This window comes from Ornithorhynchus anatinus, chromosome X4 (genome assembly GCF_004115215.2).
Source record: "Ornithorhynchus anatinus isolate Pmale09 chromosome X4, mOrnAna1.pri.v4, whole genome shotgun sequence".
Taxonomy (NCBI): Eukaryota; Metazoa; Chordata; class Mammalia; order Monotremata; family Ornithorhynchidae; genus Ornithorhynchus; species Ornithorhynchus anatinus.
Genome location: NC_041752.1, coordinates 2,412,279 through 2,433,404, shown reverse-complemented (window position 1 = coordinate 2,433,404; position 21,126 = coordinate 2,412,279). Strand labels below are relative to the sequence as shown.

The 21,126-nt window shown below is 59.6% G+C and overlaps 1 protein-coding gene across 2 annotated transcripts; it reads right to left on the bottom strand.

Moving 5' to 3' along the window:
* Positions 1-84: 84 nt before the first annotated feature.
* On the bottom strand, positions 85-21,044 carry DCP1B (decapping mRNA 1B). 2 transcript variants are annotated; one of them, XM_029054419.2, is made up of 9 exons: positions 20,846-21,044; positions 16,960-17,000; positions 15,636-15,763; positions 7,657-7,723; positions 5,669-5,804; positions 4,582-4,722; positions 2,889-3,725; positions 1,268-1,516; positions 85-321 (listed from the first exon to the last, which is right to left on the bottom strand). In XM_029054419.2, exons 1-9 carry the CDS (start codon positions 21,014-21,016, stop codon positions 241-243), a joined length of 1,851 nt encoding a protein of 616 aa, XP_028910252.1. In that variant the 5' UTR covers positions 21,017-21,044; the 3' UTR covers positions 85-240. The 2 variants fall into 2 exon arrangements, with proteins under 2 accessions (XP_028910252.1, XP_028910253.1); XM_029054420.2 differs by lacking the exons at positions 15,636-15,763; positions 16,960-17,000; positions 20,846-21,044 and adding an exon at positions 8,408-9,831.
* Between the last annotated feature and the right edge of the window lie 82 nt (positions 21,045-21,126).

Sequence of the window (21,126 nt, the reverse complement as noted above, 5' to 3'; positions counted from 1 at the left end):
CTTTCTCCGCTCCCCTGATGACCAGAGTCAGAGGTCGCTCCCAATCTTTCCGGCTGGGGTCCCGATGAGGAGACGCGGGGGCTCTGGGTAAAAAGGTGGGGGGCGTTTTATTGAATCACACATCCTTTCAGTAAAAAAACAAACAACAACAAAAAAAAACAGAGGCGGAAAAGTTTCGACACTGAGCTGGTGCTGGACCGCTAAGTCGCTTGAAGGTTTCCCGTTTAAAATTTCGGCTCTTTAGAGAGTCTTTTTCCTGGCTGGCCGGGTCGCCCCAAAGAGATAGGCTTCGTAGATGATGGTCAGGAAGTTGTCGTCGTTCTGAAAGAGAGGGACCACAGACCTCGGGTGAACTCTGGGGATATGAGGGGGACTGGCCGGATCCCACCCTGGCACCGCCCCCCCTCCCTGCCCATCTTGCACTCTCCACTGGTGGATGCCCGGATGGCCCGGTCTGCCCAAGGTGAGCCGCCCACCAACTCCTGGTTGGCTGGCAGCCTGGGCCAAGGGCAACGGCTTTGGAGGGGCAGGATTTGAAATCTTGTGAGCCCATGCCCCTTGGTCTTGGGGGAGGGGGACATCTCAAGTCACTTCCTGCCTCTTTGGTAACCGTTCACTCTCCAGTGCCTGGGAAATGTGCTCCGGACCCCCTTTCCAGCATGCCCCAGGGTGGGCTGGGTCTCCCCCGCTCACTTTCCTGCTGAGGATTCACGGTGAGGGAACCAGGATGGGCTCTAAGGGCAAGGAGCTTCCCAACTCCACCAGTCCATTTGGCTCTCTGGAATCCATAACAGAAGAAAAAGACAAGGTCCCTGTCCTTTGGGCGCTTAGGGTCTAGTTGGGGAGGCCAGCACCTGTGTGTGCAAACACACTCATGCACAGGCAAACTACACAGGAACTGAAGAGCTGGATGAGGAAACAGGGAAGAGAGGGTGGAGAGGAAGAGCCACGGGGGAACAAACACTGGTCAAGTGGTGAGGAGGTTTAGCGTGGAAAAGCCACCCTTTGATTCAGGGTGGCCATTGTGATAGCATGTCACTGAAAGTGTTATCCAATGTGGAAAAGAGGAAGATGAGGAGGAGGGAGCGGCACGAGGAGTGGGAAGAGTGAGAGGGAGAAGAGGACAGAGGCAGAAGTGTCTACAATTCCCCCCCCGGAGATGGCTGTAGCCCACTTACCTCCTGGACTAAAAGGGGCCGGCAGGGGCAAGAGCGGGCAGCGACTTCAAGGGCCAGGACAGAAGCGTGAGGGGCGGGGGCCCCCTTACCTGGAGGAGGTTGAGCAGGGTCTCCTGGAGCTGCAGCTTGGTCAAGGAGCTCCCACTCAGGGCGACAGGGTCCGGGCGGGTCAGCGGCAGCAAGAGGCCCGTGGTCCCGGCCTGGGGCTCCTGGGTGGGCAGGGGGAGCCGGACGCTCTCGGTGGCCTTGACGGGGGCGGGGGAGGGCTGGCTGAACACCATGGGTGACATCAGTAGGGCGGGTGCCACGGTGGCGGGGATGCGCTGAGGGGAGATCACCTGTTGGGGAGGAGAGACAAAGCCCTCAGCTGGGCTCAGGGCCTGCCGGCACCGCCGGAGGCGGAAGGAGACCGGCAACCGGCGCTCCCGGACTACGTCCGCCGCCGCCGGCCACAGAGGCAGACGGACAACCAGCCCCGGAGGAAGGTGGACAGGGCGGTCCCGATCCCCACCGGCTTGCTTGGGCCGTGCCCGCTGCCGGCAGCCGCGGAGGGAGACGGACGGGCTGGCTCACCTGGACTCCTTCCACCGCCACCGGCCGTGGAAGGAAACGGACAGTCCGCCCCAGAGAGGAAGCGTTCAGGGAGGATGTGGACCGTTGTCGGCTCCTCGCCGTGGGCTCGGCTCGCAGGTCCGACTCACCCCTCCCTTAGCCCCCAGCGGGCCGCTTTTTAGCCGGCCGTGGGGACGTGGATTTGCCCCTCTGGCACCTTGTGGAAGAGCCCCAAGGCCGAGCCACCCATGGGTTCTGACCGCCTGCCTGCTTATCATGGGCAGTGGGGAGAAGGGGGGGCCAGAGTCTCAGTAGCATCTCAGGGTCAGGTACTTGGGTAAAAGGAAGGCAGGAAGTCAAGTCCATTTTCATCAGTTTTACAAAGTTGTTGCAGTTATATAACCTACAAAAATTGATTTACACTGCAGGAGCAGACAAATTACATATTACATTTTTAATATTCCAAGCCCGGAGGCAAGACTGGCATGTGGCCCTGGGCTTGTGTCCAGCTCCCAAGACCCACCCCTAGGGAAGAGGCATGTCCAAATGAGGAGAGAGGATGGGCCGTGGAGGAGGGCTTTTGGCACCAGCAGTGGGCCACCGGGCCTTGAGGGGCTCCAGCCCAAGTTGCCGAAGCATCTCCGGGAGGGAGAGGTCCCATGGAGAAGCGCTGGGGCCTCCTGCTATTTCTGTCCCAGACTGAGGTTATTCCCACACAAGAACGCCCCCAAATCAAGGGTACGGGACAAATGTGGTTTTCCTCAGAAGCACTTGCTCAATTCCCTCCTGAAAGAGGGGAGAGAGGGGAGGAGGAACGAGAGGAGGATTGTGGAGGGATGGGAGACAGAGTGGAGAATGGAAGAGAGGAAGAGAGGAAAATGGGAGAGGGGCAAGTTGGGGGGGAGGATGCAGGGAAAGTAAAAGGCATGAGAGATGGGGGAGACGGAGCGAAGAGAATGGGGGGGAAGAGGAGGTGGGGGTGGAAGAAAGGTGGAGCAGAGAGAGCAAGGAAGGAGGGGAGGATGGAGAAGAGAGGAGGGGTCCTCTTGTAAACCGAGATGTTTCCAGGGACCTCTGCTTCTCGGCCCCGCCTGGGTCCACGAGTCTCGGGGCCGGACCCCTTCCCCTCCTGACCCTGGGCCTCCCCGGCCCCCTCACCTGGAAGAGCGGCGCCTGCCTGTCTGGCCTGGAGCTCTTGTCCGTCCAGGAGTCGAGGGGCTCGAGTGGCCGGGTGCTCTGCGTCACGAGCGGGAACTTGGCGGCCAGGGCCGGCCGGGCGGCGGCCCCGGGCAGCTGCTGGTCTTGTTGGACCATCTGCAGCTTCTTCAGCAGCTCCTGCGGGTAGGCCGCCCCGCCGGGGTCCCCCTGGCTGCCCGACAGGGGGGTGGCGGTGACGACGGGGGGAGGCGGGGGCGGTGCCCCGGGGAGTTTGGTCCGGTCCTTTCCCAGGGCCTGGGTCGGCAGGGAGCCGTTAAAGTAGAGCAGGGGAGCCTGGGCCAGGCCCTTGAGCGGGGCGGGGGGCGCGGTCCGGCCGAACAAGGGGGCCGGGGCGGGCTCCGGCTTGCTTCCGGTCACTAGCTGGGGCGCCTGGAGCTGGTCTAGCAGGCTCTGCGGGCCGGGGGCGGTCGCGGCGGGGGGCGGCCCCGCGCTCTGGGGCGCCACCGGCTGGAACAGGCCGGGGAAGAGTCCGCCGGCCCGGCCCCCGCCAACCCCCGGGCCCAGCCGGCTCTCGGGCAGCTCGGGCACGGGGAGCAGGTCCGCGCTGCGCACCATGAGCTTCTGAATGGCCGGGCACAGCTGCTTCTCGGTGGGGGGCGAGGGCCCGGCGGGCTCCTCGTAGGACAGCGAGCGCACGACCCCCTGCCTGCCGGGGAGCCGCTCCGGGGGCGGGGGATGACCGTCCTGGGGGGGTTCCGAGCTGTCGCGGAAGACCGCCCGCTCCTGCTTCCCGAAGAGGGCCGTCAGGGACAGGTGCTGAGGCTCCGGATCCGGGACCTGCGGAGACGAGGCCGGAGGGACTGAGGACGGCTCGGGGCGAGAGGCCGCCGGTCCCCCCCGCCCCCGACTCACCCGGGAGCAAGGGCACGGTGGGGGGCTCTACCCGCTCGGCCCGGGGCGAGAACGGGAGCCGGCCGGACCCCCTCCACCCCTCGGGTCTTGGATCAGTCAGGGCTGAGAAGACCCAAAACGGTGGCTTTGTGATCTGTCAGCTCACTGAAGCCTGATCCCTCCAGGCCCCCCGCCCCAAACTCAATCCCTTGCCCTCTTTTGGCCCTTGTGCTCTCAAAGGACGCTGGGTAATGGAAGCCTCTGGAAGGGGGTTGGGCCACTGCCAGTCCTCAGAATACTTGAAAGATTTTCTACCTCAAAGAAAAGTCATCACTCCCATACTAAAATTCTCTGTCTTCCCCAGTCGATGGCATTTATCGAGCGCTTACTCGGGAGACGGCGCTGTATTCAGCGGTTCGGAGAGGACAACGGAGTCAGTAAGCATGAAACCTGCCCTCGAAGAGTTTACGATCTAGACTAGTAAGCTCGTTGTGGAGAGGGAATGTGCCTGAATATTGCTGTATTGTACTCTCCCAACCACTTAGTTCAGTGCTCTGCACACAGTAAAGCGCTCAATAAATATGCCTGAATGAATTAGAGGGAAACCCCAAAATTTCCCCTCTAGACTGTGAGGTCGTTGTGGGCGGGGAATGAGTCTGATGTTGTACTCTCCCAAGCACTTAGTACAGTGCTTTGCACTCAGTAAGCGCTCAAATACAATTAATAATAATAATTAGGGTAAGGAGGAGCAGTTCCATCTCCCAGGGGGTCTAGTCCCACCTCGGCGAATGAAACCGCCTACCTGGCCTTGCTTAGTAGTGAGCTGCTGCTGCTGCTGCTGGTGGTTTTCGCTGGGCTTGACGGGGATAGGCTTGATCAGGTTGGGGTTGTCGTAGATGGCGGAGGAGTTGGCAATCTGCTTGGGCTCCGAGCACCGTTTACACTGCAACAGAAACGCTGGCCACTCGGGTCAAACTGGGGGGGGGTGCGCTCGGTCCCCTCGGCCCCTCCGGGGTCCCCAGACCATCTGTTCAGGCTGTGGGTAAGTCCCCCGTTTCGACCCCATTCATCCAGGAACGACCGTAACTCGACGGGAAGCCAGAGGAGGGTGCAAAGGGAGGTTGAGCTCGCCCCCGGGCCCAGCCAAATTGGTTTCTTTTCTGGACGATCCCTTCCCCAGTTCCCCCTCTCTCTGGCCTGGTTTTTTTTCCTCTGTCTCGCCTCCTCTTTCCTTTCCGTCTTCTCCTTCAGAAATGTCTGATAATTCCAACCAAGAAATGAGAAATGGAGGAGTCCAACTAGCCGGAGCCGGGTGGGTGGGGGGACTTCTCCCCCTTCTTTCAGGGGGGATCGTCCCCTGGCAGGCTCGGAGCCTTAAAAGGGGTCACTACTTCTAGCCCTCCGGCTGCCGGGCAGAGTCCGGCTCCCTTTTCCTAGATATCCGGAAGACCCCCTCTGAGTTGCCACAAGGAAGGAACCCCAGACCGGGGTGTGGACTATAGTTGCCTGAGGGATGAGGGGGTGGCCCTGGGAGACGGGTACGTGGGGGGCCGGGGGAGGATGAGTTATGGGGAGGGGACTACCTGGAAGAGAGCCAGGGAGGAGGGTGATGCAGAAGAAAAGGGAAAGAGAGAAAAGGAGGGAGGAGAACAGCTGGTGGGGAGAAAAAAATAGGAACAGGGGATGGGATTATGGGTGGGGACTGTCAGGCGGAGGCAGAGAGGTTGACGGGCGATGAAAGGCGCAGAAAGCGGAGCACAGACTTGGTGAGGAACCAAGGATTGGGGGGCTACGGGGAGAGGGTAGGAGCACTGTGATTCTCTGCCTCACGGTGGGCAGCCCCCCGCCCCGGTGCTCCGGCCTGGGCGGCGGAAGAGGAAAGGGCGTACCTTGGTGTACTCGTCTTTGGCCTTGGTGAGCATCTGCAAGATGTCCACCTCTTTGCCGTCCCTGGCGCTGAGGCTCATGGGAGAGATGCCGGCGCCGGGCCCCTGCCGGGCTCTCAGCTGCTCGTACTGCGTTAGGCTGGAAGGGCGGAGGGGGAGGACGGGGCAGGCGCCAGCCCCCAAACCCATCAGATTCAAAGCACTAGAAAACCAGCATTTCTCCCTTCACCCACCCCCGCCGCCCCCGAATCCATTGTAAACTTTGGTGAGCGGGGATCCAGGGTGAGGGAACCACCGCCCGCAAGCCTGCGGCCCCCGATCCCTCCTGGCGCCGGGCAGGGGTAACCTGTGGTTCCCGCCGCAGATAATGCTGGGAAGCGCCGGCTTGGCGTGTTGGGATGGATCGATGGTATCAGCAGAGCGCGCGCCTTGTGCCGAGCGCTCGGGAGCAATCCTGTCTCCCTCAAGGGGCTTAATTCAAGTCAATCAGTGGTATTTATGGAACGCTTACTGTGCAGAGCACTTGGGAGCGTACGGTATCACAATAACAGATACGTTCCCTGACCCCCACCAAGTTTACAGTCAAGTAATAACAAGAATTATGGTATTTATCAAGCGCTTACTATCTGCCAAGCACTGTTCTAAGTATTGGGATGGATAAAAGCTAATCGGGTTGGACGCAGCCCCGTCCCAAATGGGGCTCACAGTCCTGATCCCCGTTATACAGAGGAGGTCCTTGAGGCCCAGGGAAGTGAAGCGATTTGCCCAAGGTCACACAGCAGACACGTGGCAGGGCCGGGATTAGAACCGCCAGGCCGGTGCTCTCTTCTCTAGGCCATGCTCCTTCCCAGGGGGGTGCCTAGCTGGGAGGGGACCCCCGGAGGGCCGTATTGGGGTGTGGAACTTAGGTCTCAACCTGAGCAGGGGACACGAGCTCACCCCGGGGCGGGTGAGGGGGGTGGTAAGCCCAGCGGGGGCAGCTCCCTCCTCCCGCCCGCCCCAGCTGCTGGCAATTACCACCACCCCCGGACGTGACCAACGCAGTCTCTTGCTCTCCCGGCGGGCTATTTGTTCGTCGGTATGAAATGCTGCTATTATAAACGCCGGCTCCCAGCTTGCGAGAGCGGGGGTATTCTGAGAATGCGTCTTTATCGCAGCAAATAACCGGTTCCAGGGCCCTTAATCACCACCAACTGCAACTCGAGCTCGTTGAGGTGAAGTGGCTGTCACAGAGAGCATTCGTGGGGGCTGGCGGTTGGCAGGAAAAACCCATCCCTGGGGGTGGCGGGAGGGGAACCCATCTCCCTTTTGTCATCACGGCGGCTTTTACGGAGCGCGTACTGCGTCCCGAGAGCTGGGATCGAGACAAGGTTATCTGGTGGGACGACGAGAACCGGCGTGGCCTAGCGGAAAGAGCCCGGGGCCTGGGAGTCGGAGGACCCGGGTTCTAACCCCGGCTCTGTCGACTGCTTGCTGTGGGACTCTGGATGGGGCACGTCACTTCCTCGGGCCTCGGCTACCTCATCTGTAAAATGGGGATTAAATCTTCCAATTTAGACTGCGAGCCCCAAGTGGGGTGGGGACCGTGTCCAGCCCGATTTAAACTCTATCTTCCCCAGTGCTTAAAACCATGCTCGATGCACAGTAAGTGCTTAACAAGTACCGTCTGAAAAGGAAAAGAGAGATCAGACTCGACCTCCAAGGAGTCCGTCCCTCTATGGAGGCCCAATCAGTCTTCTAGAGGTGGAGATCCAGGGAGAAGTGAGTTGCCCAAGGTCACACGGCGGGCTCAGGGATGGGTCCTCTGATTTCCAGCCCCCTCCCCGCTAAGCCACGCTGCCTTCACCAACTGAAATCCTCCTCCCCGGGTGGGGGGCGAGAGCAGCCCACAACCCCAGAAGGAGGCAAAGGGGGCGCCCCGAGACTCGGGGTACCCCTCCCTCACCCGCCCCTCGAGCTAGGCTACATCGGGTCGACCCTTCCCTGCTTACTTTTTCATGAGCTCGGCGATTCTTTGGCACTCTTCCTTGTCGTAAAACCAAATTCCATAAATGGACACTGTGAAGGCACAAGCACAGTTGAGCGTTTCTCCCACAGCCCAGCCCGCTGGGGGGAAACGCAACCCGGGACCGCCCCGCCCCGGCCCCCTCCCCAACGGGTGGGCGGGGAGAGGCGACCCCTGGCAAGGCTGGACCGGGGAAGGAGCCCCACGTCTTCAGCGGCGGGATGCCAACTCTTCTGCTCACGCGGAGGCCCATTTACCGAGACAATCTACGCTTTTTTTTTATGGTACTTAAGCGCTTACTAGGTGCCAGGCACTGTACTGAGCGCTGAGGGAGAAACAAGCTGATCAAGCTGGACGCAGTCTAAGCCCCACGTGGGGCCTACGGCGCTAATCCCCATTTTACAGATGAGGGGACTGAAGCACAGAGAAGTGACGTACCCAAGGTCAGAAGCTCCTAAATCATTCACGTTTAGACTGTGAGCCCGTTACTGGGCAGGGATGGTCTCTATCTGTTGCCAAACTGTACGTTCCAAGCGCTTAGTACAGTGCTGTGCAGAGTAAGCACTCAGTAAATACTACTGAAGGAATGAATGAATTCACCCCCGCCCTCTTGGCTCTGTTAAAACCCAGGAACACCAGCCCCTAAAAGCCAAACCCAGAATTCGAATCCACCCGCGACCCCCAACCAGTCGGCCCGGTTGGCTGCCATTTTAAGACCGGCTTCCCCCTACACTCACCTGCCTGAAGGGGTGATGGAGGAGGGGGTGCGTTCCCCGTCGGGAGCCATGGAAGAGGGAATATCCCCGCCGGGGGCCACCCCAGCCCACTGGGAAGCCGGCCCCCGGCACCGGCCAAGGCGCCCCCCGCCCTCTGGATTGGGGGCTTGCCGGAAGGTGGCGCTACATGGGAGACGTTCTGCCTTTGTCCAACCGTTTTCTCACTGGGAATTTTCAACCGACGCATGCGTGGGGGGCGTCTCTTCCCGGTCCAGATCCCCTCACGCCCGCCCCCGGGGTTGGAAATCCAGACACGCATTCCTCCCCGGCGAACTCATAAACCCTACTTGGGCTCATGCGCCCATCCTCCCATGAGCCTCCACTCGGGTAGTCCCCTTTCATCTCAAGGTCACAAAAGCGGTAACTCGGGACTCGGCATCCATCACGGCGGTGGGGACCGCCGCTGGCAAATCCCCGGCTCGGGGCAGAGTGGGCTTGGGAGCGGGCGGGGGTGTCCATCTTTGCCCACCCCCGACCTCCGAGGAGAACAACTCTGCCCCGGCCAGAGATCCGGGTCGATTCCCAGACTGCGGGGGATTTAACCTCCGTTCTGAGGCCGTGGCGGGGGGGAGGGGAGGGCCGGCCTTCTGGCTAGAGGGAAAGTTCTCTTTCCCTGGAGAAGGAGTGGTGTGGGACTCTCAGGGGAGAGAGAGGAGCTATAAAAGGAAGAGGCAGCCCTGACCTGGGCACTGGGATCAAGGAAGGGTTCTTGAAACCCAGAGGAAGACGGGGTGGGAGTGGACCCCTGTCTCATTCTTAAAATACACTCCTCTTTGGAGCGGGATTTTTTTTTTTCTCCCCCCCGCTCTAAGTTTGACGCTACCGTTCCGGGATGCCAACGGTGCCAAAGACCTTCTGCAGATGCAATGCAGATGACAGATTTGACGCTGTCTGGACCACCAGGGGAATGCAGGTGTGAGAACAGTGTCTGTTGGAAAAAACCCCAACAAACCTCCCGGAAGCGGTTGGGGAGACGGGGAGTAAAGGACAGGGGAAGATTAGTTTCTGGATGGCTGTTGTCCAGGGCCTTCGGGCCTACGTTGGACTGATTCAAAACCCATCTTTAAATCCTGGGTAACAGGGAGGTGGAAGATGAAGATCGAAGGGCAGAGGGAGTGAACGGGCATTGAGAATGCAGTTTCTCATGACACTAAAAGTGACCCTCGACTTCCTGGTTTTTTACCAAGCGCTCGTGTTTTTCCAAAGCCCTCGGCTGTACGAAGAGGTCGGTCCTCTCCTCTTCATCCCATAGAGGAGGAAACTGAGGCCCAGAGGGGTGACGTGGCTTGCCCGAAGTCACATAGGGGCTTAGCTGGGACTAGAAGTCGGTTCTCCCAACTCTCTCCGCTAGGTCCTGCGGGGACAGAGGGGGCTGAAACAGGAGTTGGAGTCACCCACCTCTTTCCCAGAGCTCTGGCCTGCGAGTCGGAAGGACCTGGGCGCTAATCCCGGCTCCGCCACTTGTCTGCTGTGTGACCTTGGGCAAATCACTTCACTTCTCTGGGCCTCAGTTACCTCATCTGTAAAATGGGGATTAAGACTGTGAGCCCTAGGTGGGACATGGACTGTGCTGTCCAACCTGAATACCGTGTATCTACCCGAGTACTTAAGAGTGTCAGGCACATAATTAGTGCTTAAATACCATACCAAAAACACCTTGGACACTTGAGCCAGAAAGCATGAATTGCTCTCATGGAAAGAGCACGGGCCTTGGAGTCAAAGGACCTGGTTCTAGTCCTGCCTCCACCACCGGCTTGCTGTAGGGAATGTGGGCAAATGACAACTTTTCTGGGCCCTAGTTTCCCTCACCTGTAAAATGTGAACGGAGACTGTGAGCCCCATGTGGGACAGGAACCGTGTCTGACCTGATAATCTGGTATCCCCTCCAGCGCTTAGTACAGTGCTTGGCGCAAAATAAGCATTTAACAAATACAACTGCTATTATTATTATTGTCTAAAAGACCCCATTCCAGCCAGACTCTTCTTGCCCCCACCCACCCAACAGGCTGTATCAGAATAGCTGGTGATATATGTAAGCCAGAGATGGCCGCCTCTCTCTCTCTCTCTCCCTCTGAGGTGATGAGCTGACAGGCAGGGTCGGGGGGCCCCCTCTCTCACCTCCTCGATCCAAGTTTTCCCACAAGACTGCGGAGGAGGGGCTGGCCGGGGGAAAGCCGTAGTCCCGGAGGAATAGGCGGAGAGAGGCCGCGGCGGAAAGGGCAGACGCAGAGGGGACCCGGGAAGGGGTATCCCTCCCTGCTCCGGAGCAGGGGAAAAAGGGAAATTCCCAGGCAGAAGCCCGGCGTTTCCCGAAACCGTGCCCCGAGAGACCTACTACGCCGGGGGCCCACGTCTGGCTCAAGTGACGGGCCGCTCTGATGGGAGACTAGAACCGCCGAAAGGAAGGGCTCGGTTTGAGGATGACTGGTTTTTTCAATCCCCCTCAAACGCCCCAAGGGCCGTCGCCGCCGGCCCCGTCGGCCGACTGAGCGCTGTCCGTCTGGAAATTGAAAATGATTCCCTCCTTCTCTTCGCGGGCCGGTCCTCCCTACCGATCGCTCCCCAGTGTCCGGCCCGCGGAACCGGAGCCGCCCGGAGCCCGGCTCGCCCGCCTCTCCGTCCCGCCCAGAGGTAAGGCCCTCCGTCGGCGGGAAGGGGCGTCTGGTCCGCGGTCGGCTAAGAACGTCCGGTTCGCGGTCCCGCCTCCCCGCCGGTGACCTTTCGCCCTCGACTCCCTGCGCCTCGGCCTCGAAGACTTAGGGCCGCTCTCGGGTTGGGGAACTGCGTCGGGCGCCGGGAATTCTCGGCTCGCCGGTGCCACCCCCGACGGAATTCCGAATCCGGGGCACCGCTCGTTTGGGGCCCCCTCTACCCAGGAGGAAAAGGAGATGAGGAGAATTCGACTGGCTGACTTGCAGTCTAATACTGCGAGGCCGGGCATGGGGCCAATTATGTCTGGGTCGGGGAAGGATTTGGGGTTCGGGGGTGTTCCTTTTTGAGAGGCGGGATCGGAGGGAGGAGGGGAAAGAATTACGGGTGACCCTCCCCCCGTCTGCCCGTTGGGAGTTATGATTTCAAGAGAGAAAAGGCCTCTGGGGAAGGGAGCTCTAGGTTGAAAGGTCAACAGGTCCGTGGGCCTGAATTCTCGGCCAGCGACGCGTCCCCTCGTGAGGAGGGGCTTCTGGGGCTTGGTGAAGGGAAGGGTGCCGGGCCACCAAACGGGGCCAATGCCACCCCTCCCCCGGATCTCGCCGCCGAAACCCTGGAACCCACAGGGCAGTTTCTCCATACACGTGAGGCACAACTAAGAGGACCTCGCGGCGCAGGGGTCGAGCAAAATCGGCCCGGAGCCTGCGTTTTGTTTCGCAAATGGTATTTAAGCGCTTACTCTGTGCCAGGCACCGTACTAAGCACTGGGCTAGATCAAGTGAATTAGGTTGGACACAGTACCCATCCCATGTGGCTCACGGTCTCAATCCCCATTTTAGATGAGGAAACTGAGGCACAGAAAAGCGAAGCGGCTTGCCCAAGGCCACACAGCAGACAAGTGGCAGAGCTGCGATTAGAACCCAGGTCCTTCTGACTCTCAGGACGGGGCTCTAGCCACTAAGTCACCCTGCTTCTCTTATTTTCACTGATTCATCGGCTGGCTGACGTGACCTACTTCTGCCTCAAAGCCGGGGTGCATATTCACCCCGGGAACACCGGGAAGAGGCTGGTTGGGGTGGGGGAAGGGGAGGAGAGGTTAGGAATCGGCACCGATGATGGTGCCCTCTTGTTGGGGGGCGCCTATCTTATCTGAAAAAGTTGCCCGGAATCGGCCTCCCACTCGGGGCTGGTCCCCCGACACGAGCCCCCAAGCCCATATATGGGAAACGGCGCCGGGGCGGGGGGGCGGGCAACGCCAGATAACGCCGTCCCCCTCGTGTTCTGGGAGGAACGCCCCCTCCCCGCATTTCCGCCCCCCTCCGGCACGTTCAAAGGGGGAGGGCGGCCCTTCCGCGTAGGGCTCTCTCCCTCCCTCCCCTTCAGCCACGGGCCGGCTGACCAAACCGGGGCTTGGCCCGACGGCAAAGGTCCGGGAAGAGTTCCCGGCTGGGGAGGGCCCACATAGCACTGTTATCTCCGGCCTCCGCTCTGTTTCTTCTCACATGACGTACGCCTCTACTGCGACGCGCACACCAGCGGTCCCGTGATCCCCGGACGTCGGGTCGCTCGGAGCGGCTGGGGGGCATCGCTCTCCTCGGGGTCGAGGCCGGGCCGCCTCGCTCCGGGAATGAGGAAGTTGGGATTCGCCCTGGGGGGTGAGCGACGAATCCCTCTCCGGAGGCACAAGCTCCAGACTAAAGCCCCAGACGAAACCCCAACTGGGGCATTTTCCGGACCTGCTCTAGACACGCTGACCTCGGTGACCTCGGGCAAGTTATTGAATGCCCCCGTGCCTCAGTTTCCTCATCTGCAAAATGGGGATTCGATGCCTGTCCCTCCTAGTTAGACTGTGAGCCCCATGTGGGACAGATTTGATATCTGACTTATACCGATGCCAGAGATTAGTACGGTGCTTGGCACACAGGAACCGCTTAAATACCACCATTTTAAAAAATGGCATTACCATTAATATCTACTCTAAGCAATAATAATACTGGTTTTCATTAGGTCCGGACGCGGTGCTGAGCACTGGGGCATAGAAGGGGAATCAGATCGAACCCACGCAGGACCGAGTCTAAGACGGAAGGTTGGAACAGGTACTTTCTCCCATTTCACAGGTGAGGAAGCTGAGGCTCGGCGAGGTTAAATGACTCCTCCAGGGTCACACAGCAGGTCAGACAGGGATTAGAATCTGGGTCTCCTGCCTCCTGCCATCCCGTGCGCTTTTCACTGGGCCGCGCTGCTCATCTCAGCAATGAAGAGAATGACCGGAATCTGGGTTTATCCTCAGAGTTACCGTTTTGTTCTTAACCAACTGGGCCTCTCTGGACCTGCAAACTCCAGAGATCGGGGGTAGGATCGGGGCCAAACGAGTCAATCCCCTTATTCCCAGTTTTGCCATTTCCTTCCCCATCCATATTCCGTACCACTCTAAGCTCCGCCTCTCGCCTCTAAGTTCATCGTGGGTAGGGAACGTGTCGACCAGTTCTGTTATACTCTACTACACCCGAGCGTTTAGTACAGTGCCCTGCAGACAGTAAGCGTTCAATAATACCACCGATTGGTTGACTGAGTGGTGCCGATAGTTCCATGGTAGTTCCCTCCAAATCTCGTCATTTGATTTTTTTTTTTTTTGAGGTGGCAAATGGCAGTGCCCGTCAGCCTTTAGGGAAAGCCGCTAAAATTGGCAATTCTCCGTCTCTCCCCAGGTTTATGACTTGATCTAGCTACGTCTCTCCCTGACACATCTCTTGCGCGGACGGAATGATTTCGGGGCGGGGGCTGGGGGAGGGCCGGGGCTAAATGTAAAGTCCGAGCCAAACGCAGTCTGAAAACTGAATGATGCCTTTGTCCTTTTCCCTGAATATTCTTTTGTTATAGCGAGGCGCCGCCCGGGGGGATGGGGATGGGTTGGTAGGTGTCTTAGCCAATCAATGATTTCATAGTCTATTACCTCCAGGACGGAGCTTTTTCCGAAGTAGTGTGGCCTCTTCTTCGTGACGCGCTTACTCTGTGCAGAGCACTGTACTGTGCGCTTGGAAGAGTACGCTAGAACGATCAACACGTTTCCTGCCCACGACGAGTTTACAGTCTGGAGGGGCAGAAGTAAAGCAGGCCGCCCCAAAGGGATGCACTGAAGAGTTAAAAGATCGTGGCTCCGGGCGATCTCCGTCACTGCCCCCCCAAGTCCAGAATAAATAAGAACTGTGGTACTGGTGAAGGGCTTACTCTGTGCCAAGCACTGTGCCAAGGGTTGGAGGACAGCAGCCGCTGCCCGACACGGGGCTATCGGTCTAAGAAGGGGGACTGAAGGGGATAAAGGGAGGGAAGATGGGGAGCGCACAAGACTGGGAAGGCTCAAATAATAACAACGTTGGTATTTAAGTACTTACTATGTGCAGAGCACTCTTCTAAGCACTGGGGCAGATACAGGGTAATCAGGTTGTTCCACGTGAGGCTCCCAGCCTTAATCCCCATTTTCCAGTTGAGGGAACTGAGGCACAGAGAAGTGAAGTGACTTGCCCACGGTCACACAACTGACAAGTGGCAGAGCTGAGATTTGAACCCATGACCTCCGACTCCCAAGCCCAGGCTCCTTCCACTGAGCCACGCTGCTTCCCAAAGACGGAGGCCGAGCGTGGAAAGCGATAAAGGAGAGTCGGAGGGCGGGAGGGAGGCGGTCTCTGGGAGAGGTCCCGCTCCCGGAAAACAGAAAGCGACACCAGCAGAGAGCCCAGAGACCGGGGAAGTTTCTCCCATGCCCGGCGACGTAATAATAACTGTGATAGTCGCTAAGTGCTTACTGGGTACTAAACGCTGGGGTGGATACAAGCAAATCAGGGTGGACGCAGTTCCTGTCCCACGTGGGGCTCACAGTGTCGATCCCCACGTGAGGTACCTGAGGCCCAGAGGAAGTGAAATGACCTGCCCAGGGGCACACAGTCGACGAGCGGCGGAGCCGGGATGAGAATTAGGATACGCCAGTCCCGTGCCACGGGGGATAAACTGCGTCCTCTGTAACCTGGCCTGGTGTGTCCTTGAGTCGGAAACCAACGGCCCAGCCCGGGCCTGCCAGATCTGATAGTATCCCAGCCCAGAAAGACGCGAGGTTTAAATACCTCTGCAAAAATAGTCACACGTCCTCCTTGTGCGCTTTCTCGGGGAAATGAACTCGCAACTCCCGTGGCCTAGGGGCTACAGCTCGGGCCTGGGAGTCACAAGGACCTGGGTTCTAATCCTGGCTCTGCCACTTGGTTGCTGGGTGACCTCGGGCAAGTCGCTTCACTTCTCTGGGCCTCGGTTAGCTCAGTTGTAAAATGGGGATGAAGACTGTGAGCCCCTTGTGGGACAGGGACAGTGTCCAACCTGATAAGCGTGGAGGTAGATCCAAGCTAAGGACAGTGACTGGCAAACAAACAAGCACTTAACAAGTACGATAAAAACACAAACTCTGGCAAGAAGGGCCCTGGGAGAGGCCGGTCTGGGGCAGATAGTTTCTGAATCAAGGGCTCCCAAGGACCAAAGAGAAAGAGTTTCTCACGTCGGGCGTTGCGGTAAAGCAGGAAAGGGTCCTGGAGTTGGAAGTCCAGGTCTTTAGTGATGGGCTCCGTGCGGTTTTCCATGCTCAGCCTGTTCATGATGGTGAATCCGTGCTTGGGTGACGCCGACCTGGAAAATCGAGGTGGGGGGACAGGGGAGGAAGGAGGGGAGCGTGAGCTGGGCGAGGACGGGACCGGTCTCCCCCAGGACGCGCCCCTCCGCTCCGAGCTCCGGTGGCTCTTTCCTTCCTCGAAAGTGTTGGGGGGACTTGGGTGGGAGTGTTTGTGCCGCGTTTGGTGGGGAGGGGGGGGGGGGGGGGATGTGCCGGGTGGGTTCCTTTTAGGGACGAGACGCAACGGAGATGAGGAAACTGAACCCCGGGCAGCGTTCCACTGAAATGCTATGTGCCGTCGGGCTAGGACTCGGCGCTCGCTTGAGATGAGACGCCGATGGCGAGGGGTGGGGAGGGGTGTGGGGGCGTTCCTCCTCTCCCTCCTGGTCGTCTGGATTTGGTGTGGGCTTGGGGAAAAAAGACGGGAAGCGGCGTGGCCGAGTGGAAGGAGACTGGGCCTCGGGGAGGGTCAGAGGACCCGCGTTCTAATTCTGGCTCCGCCGCTTGTCTGCCGCGTGACTCTGGGTAGGTCACTTCACTGGGCCTCGGTTCCCTCGCCTGTAAAATGGGGATGAAATCCCTGTTCTCCCTCCTCCCGTCCCCTATGTGGGACAGGGAGCGTGTCCGACCAGATTATCTTGTATCCACCCCGGCGTTTAGAACAGTGCTTGACCCAAAGTAAGCGCTTAACAGATGTCACCCACACACACAAAAAACCGGGGCTCTGGAGGTTTGGTGCAAAGGGCACAATGCCCGGCTACCCGCCCTCCCAACCCACTCCGCTGCCTCGCTTTACCTACGGCTCTACTTTGGGCTTCAGGGACGGGAGGAGGGCAGAGGGGATGAGGCGGGATGACCGAGAACGATATCTAACATCCCGACGAGCTTGGGAGGGGGCGGGACTCTCCGATGGGGGTCGGGGGCATCCTTTACAAAACAACGTGCCCTCCCCTTTTGTGAAACTGGGGCCGGCCCCGCTGGGTCCAGGGCTCTGCGTAGAGGAAGCACTCAATAAATAGCAGTGATCCACCTCACGCCAACCGAGCGCCGCAACGGGACCGTTTCCCACTTAGCCGGGGGTTCTTCCTTCTCTCCTGGAACCAATCGGGATATGGGGGTGGCGGTGGGGGGGGGATCCCCGCCGGGCCGGAGACCCGGTGGGCCCGAGTGAACCCGGCCCTCGGAGACGAGCCCGGGGTGGAAATACCCTCACCTCGTGTAGACAAACAGCGTCCCTTCCACATCCGTCTTCTCCTGCAACACAACACGACACAACGGTGAAATGCCCGTACGCGCAGACCTGCCGCCACAGCAAAGACGTGTCTTTACACCTCACACGCAGGTCAGCTCCTTGAGGGCAGGAAGCGGGTCCACTGGCGCTATTACACTCTCCTAAACGCTCAGTCCGGGGGTCTGCACACAGTACCACACAGACAGGAAGGTCCTTGAGGGCAGAGATCTCGTGTACTAACTCTATTGAACTCTCCACACGGTGTGGAAAAGCAGTGTGGACTAGCGGATAGAGCCCGGGCCTGGGAATCAGAAGGACCCGGGTTCTAATCCTGGCCCAGCCACCTGTCAGCTGGGTGACCTTGGGCAAGTCACTTCACTTCTCAGTGCTTCTTACCTCACCTGTAAAATGGGGATTAAGACAGTGAGCCCCAACCTGACAACCTTGTATCTACTCCAGTGCTCGGTATAGTGCCTGGAACATAATAAGCGCTAAATACCTTTTTTAAAAAAAAAAACCAACCAGTGTAGAGCGGTAGACTGAGCGCTTGAGTGAGTCCAATAAAGCTAGCAAAAATGATCCCTGCCCTCCAGAAACTGACAATCTGAGTATTGACTGAAATCCTGGAAGAGTGCTTAGAAGCAGCATGGCCTAAGTGGTAGAGCCCGGGAGCTGGAAGGTCATGGGTTCTAATCCCAGCTCCACCGCATGTCCAGTATAACCTTGAGCAAGTCGCCTCATTTCTCCGGGCTTCAGTTCTCTCCTCTGTAAAATGGGGACTGAGACCGTGAGCCCCACGGGGGACAGGGACCTGATTTGCTTCTATCTCCCCGGCACTCAGTACGGCGCCTGGTACATAGTAAGCATTTAACAAATACCCCTTATTATTATTATTGTTATTAAGAGGTCAGCAGAGTTGGCAGACACGATCCCTCCGAGGAGCTTCTACAAGGCAGCTGCCCTGTCAGTGCCCTTTGGCCGCGATGCCATCTCTGTCGGGCCGAGATTCCTCGTCCTCGGGAGCCCTTCTTTTCAACTTCCTTGCTGAGGATACAGACCTCAGTGCTGCTCAGCCCAGTCTGGGTTCTCTGTGTTCCAAGAAAGCATCTGTTCTTTCCTTCCATCACCCGAGGAGACGGTCTTGCCCTCCCCCCCTCCTGCTTTTTTTTTTTTTTTAAATGGTATTTGTTAAGCGCGTACTACCGATTCCATTTCAGGGCGAAATTTGGGAGCGAAAGGCACGTCGCGTTGGCGGGTCCTTAGCCGGAGCCGCAGGAAAGCCTGGTGGGAAGGGCACGAGCCTGGCTCCTAATCCCGACTCGCCCGCTTTTTATTTTTATTTTTTTAATGGTATCGGTTAAGTGCTTACTATGTGCCAGGCACTCTACTGAGCCCTGGGATAGACACGAGTTAATCAGGTCGGACACGGTCCCCATCCCCCGTGGGGCTCACAGGCTTAATCCCATTGGACAGATGAGGAAACTGAGGCGGAGGGAGGTAGCGACTGCACAAGCTCACACGGCAGACACGTGGCAGAGCCGGGATTAGAACACAGGTCCTTCTGACTCCCACTCGTAGCCTGCGGCAGTTGGCAAAGGGGTCACGGCTCTAAAGGCTCCTGACAGAGGGAAAATGGGAATGACTCTCTGCCACCCGGATTTGACCGAGGTGGCCAAAGACACGTGCGCTCAACCGGAAACCACAACGTTACGACGTTGTGCCCGACCTGATTAACCACCCTCTGCCCCCACCCCTCGCCCCAGCGCTTACAACAGCGTTTGATCCGTAGTGAGAGCTTAACAGATACCATAAAAAAAAAAATGAGGGTGAGCTACTGTGATTTTCTGTCTTTGCTGAGTTGTCTGCAGGCTGTGCTGACGGTGCCTTCCCGGTTTGGGCCGTGAGCACTGAGGTTTCTGCCCGGTGAGCACTTTGCACGGTGAATAAGCACTTTCTCTGGCTGAGAGACCGCTGGGGGCTGAAGCCTTGGGAGGACACAACACACCCCCTTGTTTGGTTGGGGGCTGAAACCTTGGCGGGACAATAATTCACCCCACTCTTTGGTTGGGTGCTGAAGCCTTGGGAGGACACAACTAGCCCCACTTTTTGGACGGAAGCTGAAACCTTGGGAGGACACAACTCACCCCAGTTTTTGGCTGGGGGCTGAAGCCTTGGTAGGACATATCATCCCACTTTTTGGTTGAGGGCCGAAGCCTTGGTAGGACATAAATCACCTCACTTTTTGGTTGAGGGCCGAAGCCTTGGTAGGACATAACTCACCCCACTTTTTGGTTGAGGGCTGAAGCCTTGGGAGGACACCACTCGGCCCATTTTTTCGGTTGTGGACTGATGCCTTGGGAGGACACACCTTGCCCCATTTCTCGGTTACGGGGGGGCTGGGGCCAGACGTGCAACACCACTGGTCCCAGGTCGTCCTGTCTACACTCCCTGCATTCAGTAAATCGTATTTATTGAGCGCTTACTATGTGCTGAGCACCGCACTACGGGCTGGGAATGGACAAGCCGGGCCCTGCAGGCCCCGGTCGTCTTGTCTAAACACTCCGTAGGTGCCGGTCGTCCTGTCCACACCCTCCACAGGCCCCGGTCGTCTTGTCCACACCCCCTGCAGGCCGCGGTCGTCCTGTCCACACCCTCCGCAGGCCCTGGTCGTCCTGTACACACCCTCTGCAAAAGCTGTTCGTCCTGTCTACACCCCCTCGCAGGCCCCGGACGTCCTGTACACACCCCCCGCAGGCCCCGGACGTCCTGTACACACCCCCCGCAGGCCCCGGACGTCCTGTACACACCCCCCGCAGGCCCCGGACGTCCTGTATACACTCCCCGCAGGTCCCGATCGTCCCGTCTGCACCCCCCGCAGGTCCCGATCGTCCCGTCTGCACCCCCCGCAGGTCCCGATCGTCCCGTCTACACCCCCCGCAGGTCCCGGTCGTCCCGTCTACACCCCCCGCAGACCCCGGTCGTCCCGTCTACACCCCCCGCAGACCCCGGTCGTCCCGTCTACACCCCCCGCAGACCCCGGTCGTCCCGTCTACACCCCCCGCAGACCCCGGTCGACCCGTCTACACCCCCCGCAGACCCCGGTCGTCCCGTCTACACCCCCCGCAGACCCCGGTCGTCCCGTCTACACCCCCCCGCAGACCCCGGTCGACCCGTCTACACCCCCCGCAGACCCCGGTCGACCCGTCTACACCCCCCGCAGACCCCGGTCGACCCGTCTACACCCCCCGCAGACCCCGGTCGACCCGTCTACACCCCCCGCAGACCCCGGTCGTCCCGTCTACACCCCCCGCAGACCCCGGTCGACCCGTCTACACCCCCCGCAGACCCCGGTCGACCCGTCTACACCCCCCGCAGACCCCGGTCGACCCGTCTATACATCCTCCGAAGGTCCCGGTCGTCCCCTCTACATCCCCGCAGGCCCTGGTCGTCCTGTCCACACCCTCCGCAGAAGCTGTTCGTCCTGTCTACACCACCCGCAGGCCCCGGTCGTCCTCTACACAACCCCCGCAGGTGCCGGTCGTCCTGTCCACACCCCCTGCAGATGCCGGTCGTCCTGTACACTCCCTCCGTAGGTGCCGGTCGTCCTGTACACCCTTTCCGCAGGTGCCGGTCGTCCTGTCTACACCCCCTGCAGATGCCGGTCGTCCCGTACACCCCCTCCGCAGGTGCCGGTCGTCCTGTACACCCCCTCCGCAGGTGCCGGTCGTCCCGTCTACACCCCTCGCAGATGCCTGTCGTCCTATACACCCCCTCCGCAGGCGCCGATCGTCCTTTACACCCCCCGCGCAGGCCCCGATCGTCCCGCCCACCCCCGGCCCGTCCCGGCGGCCGCCCCTTGTGCACGCACCCACTCGCTGGCCCGGTGTCCGAAGGTGTAGAGGGCCACCTGGCTGGCCACGTCGACGATGCGGTTGATGTAGGGGTCGTGGCGCTGCAGGGCGGCCAGGCTGATGTCCCGGCCCTTGCCGGCGGGGCCGCCCCCGCCCGAGCCCGAGCAGCCCGGCTCAGCCGCCGCCATCTTCCTCCCTCCCTCCTCCCGGGCATCAGCACGCCGCCCTGCGCAGGCGCCGCCAATCCACCGCCGAGCGCGCCTGCGCGCCTCGCAGCCTACCCTCCCCGCCCCTCTGC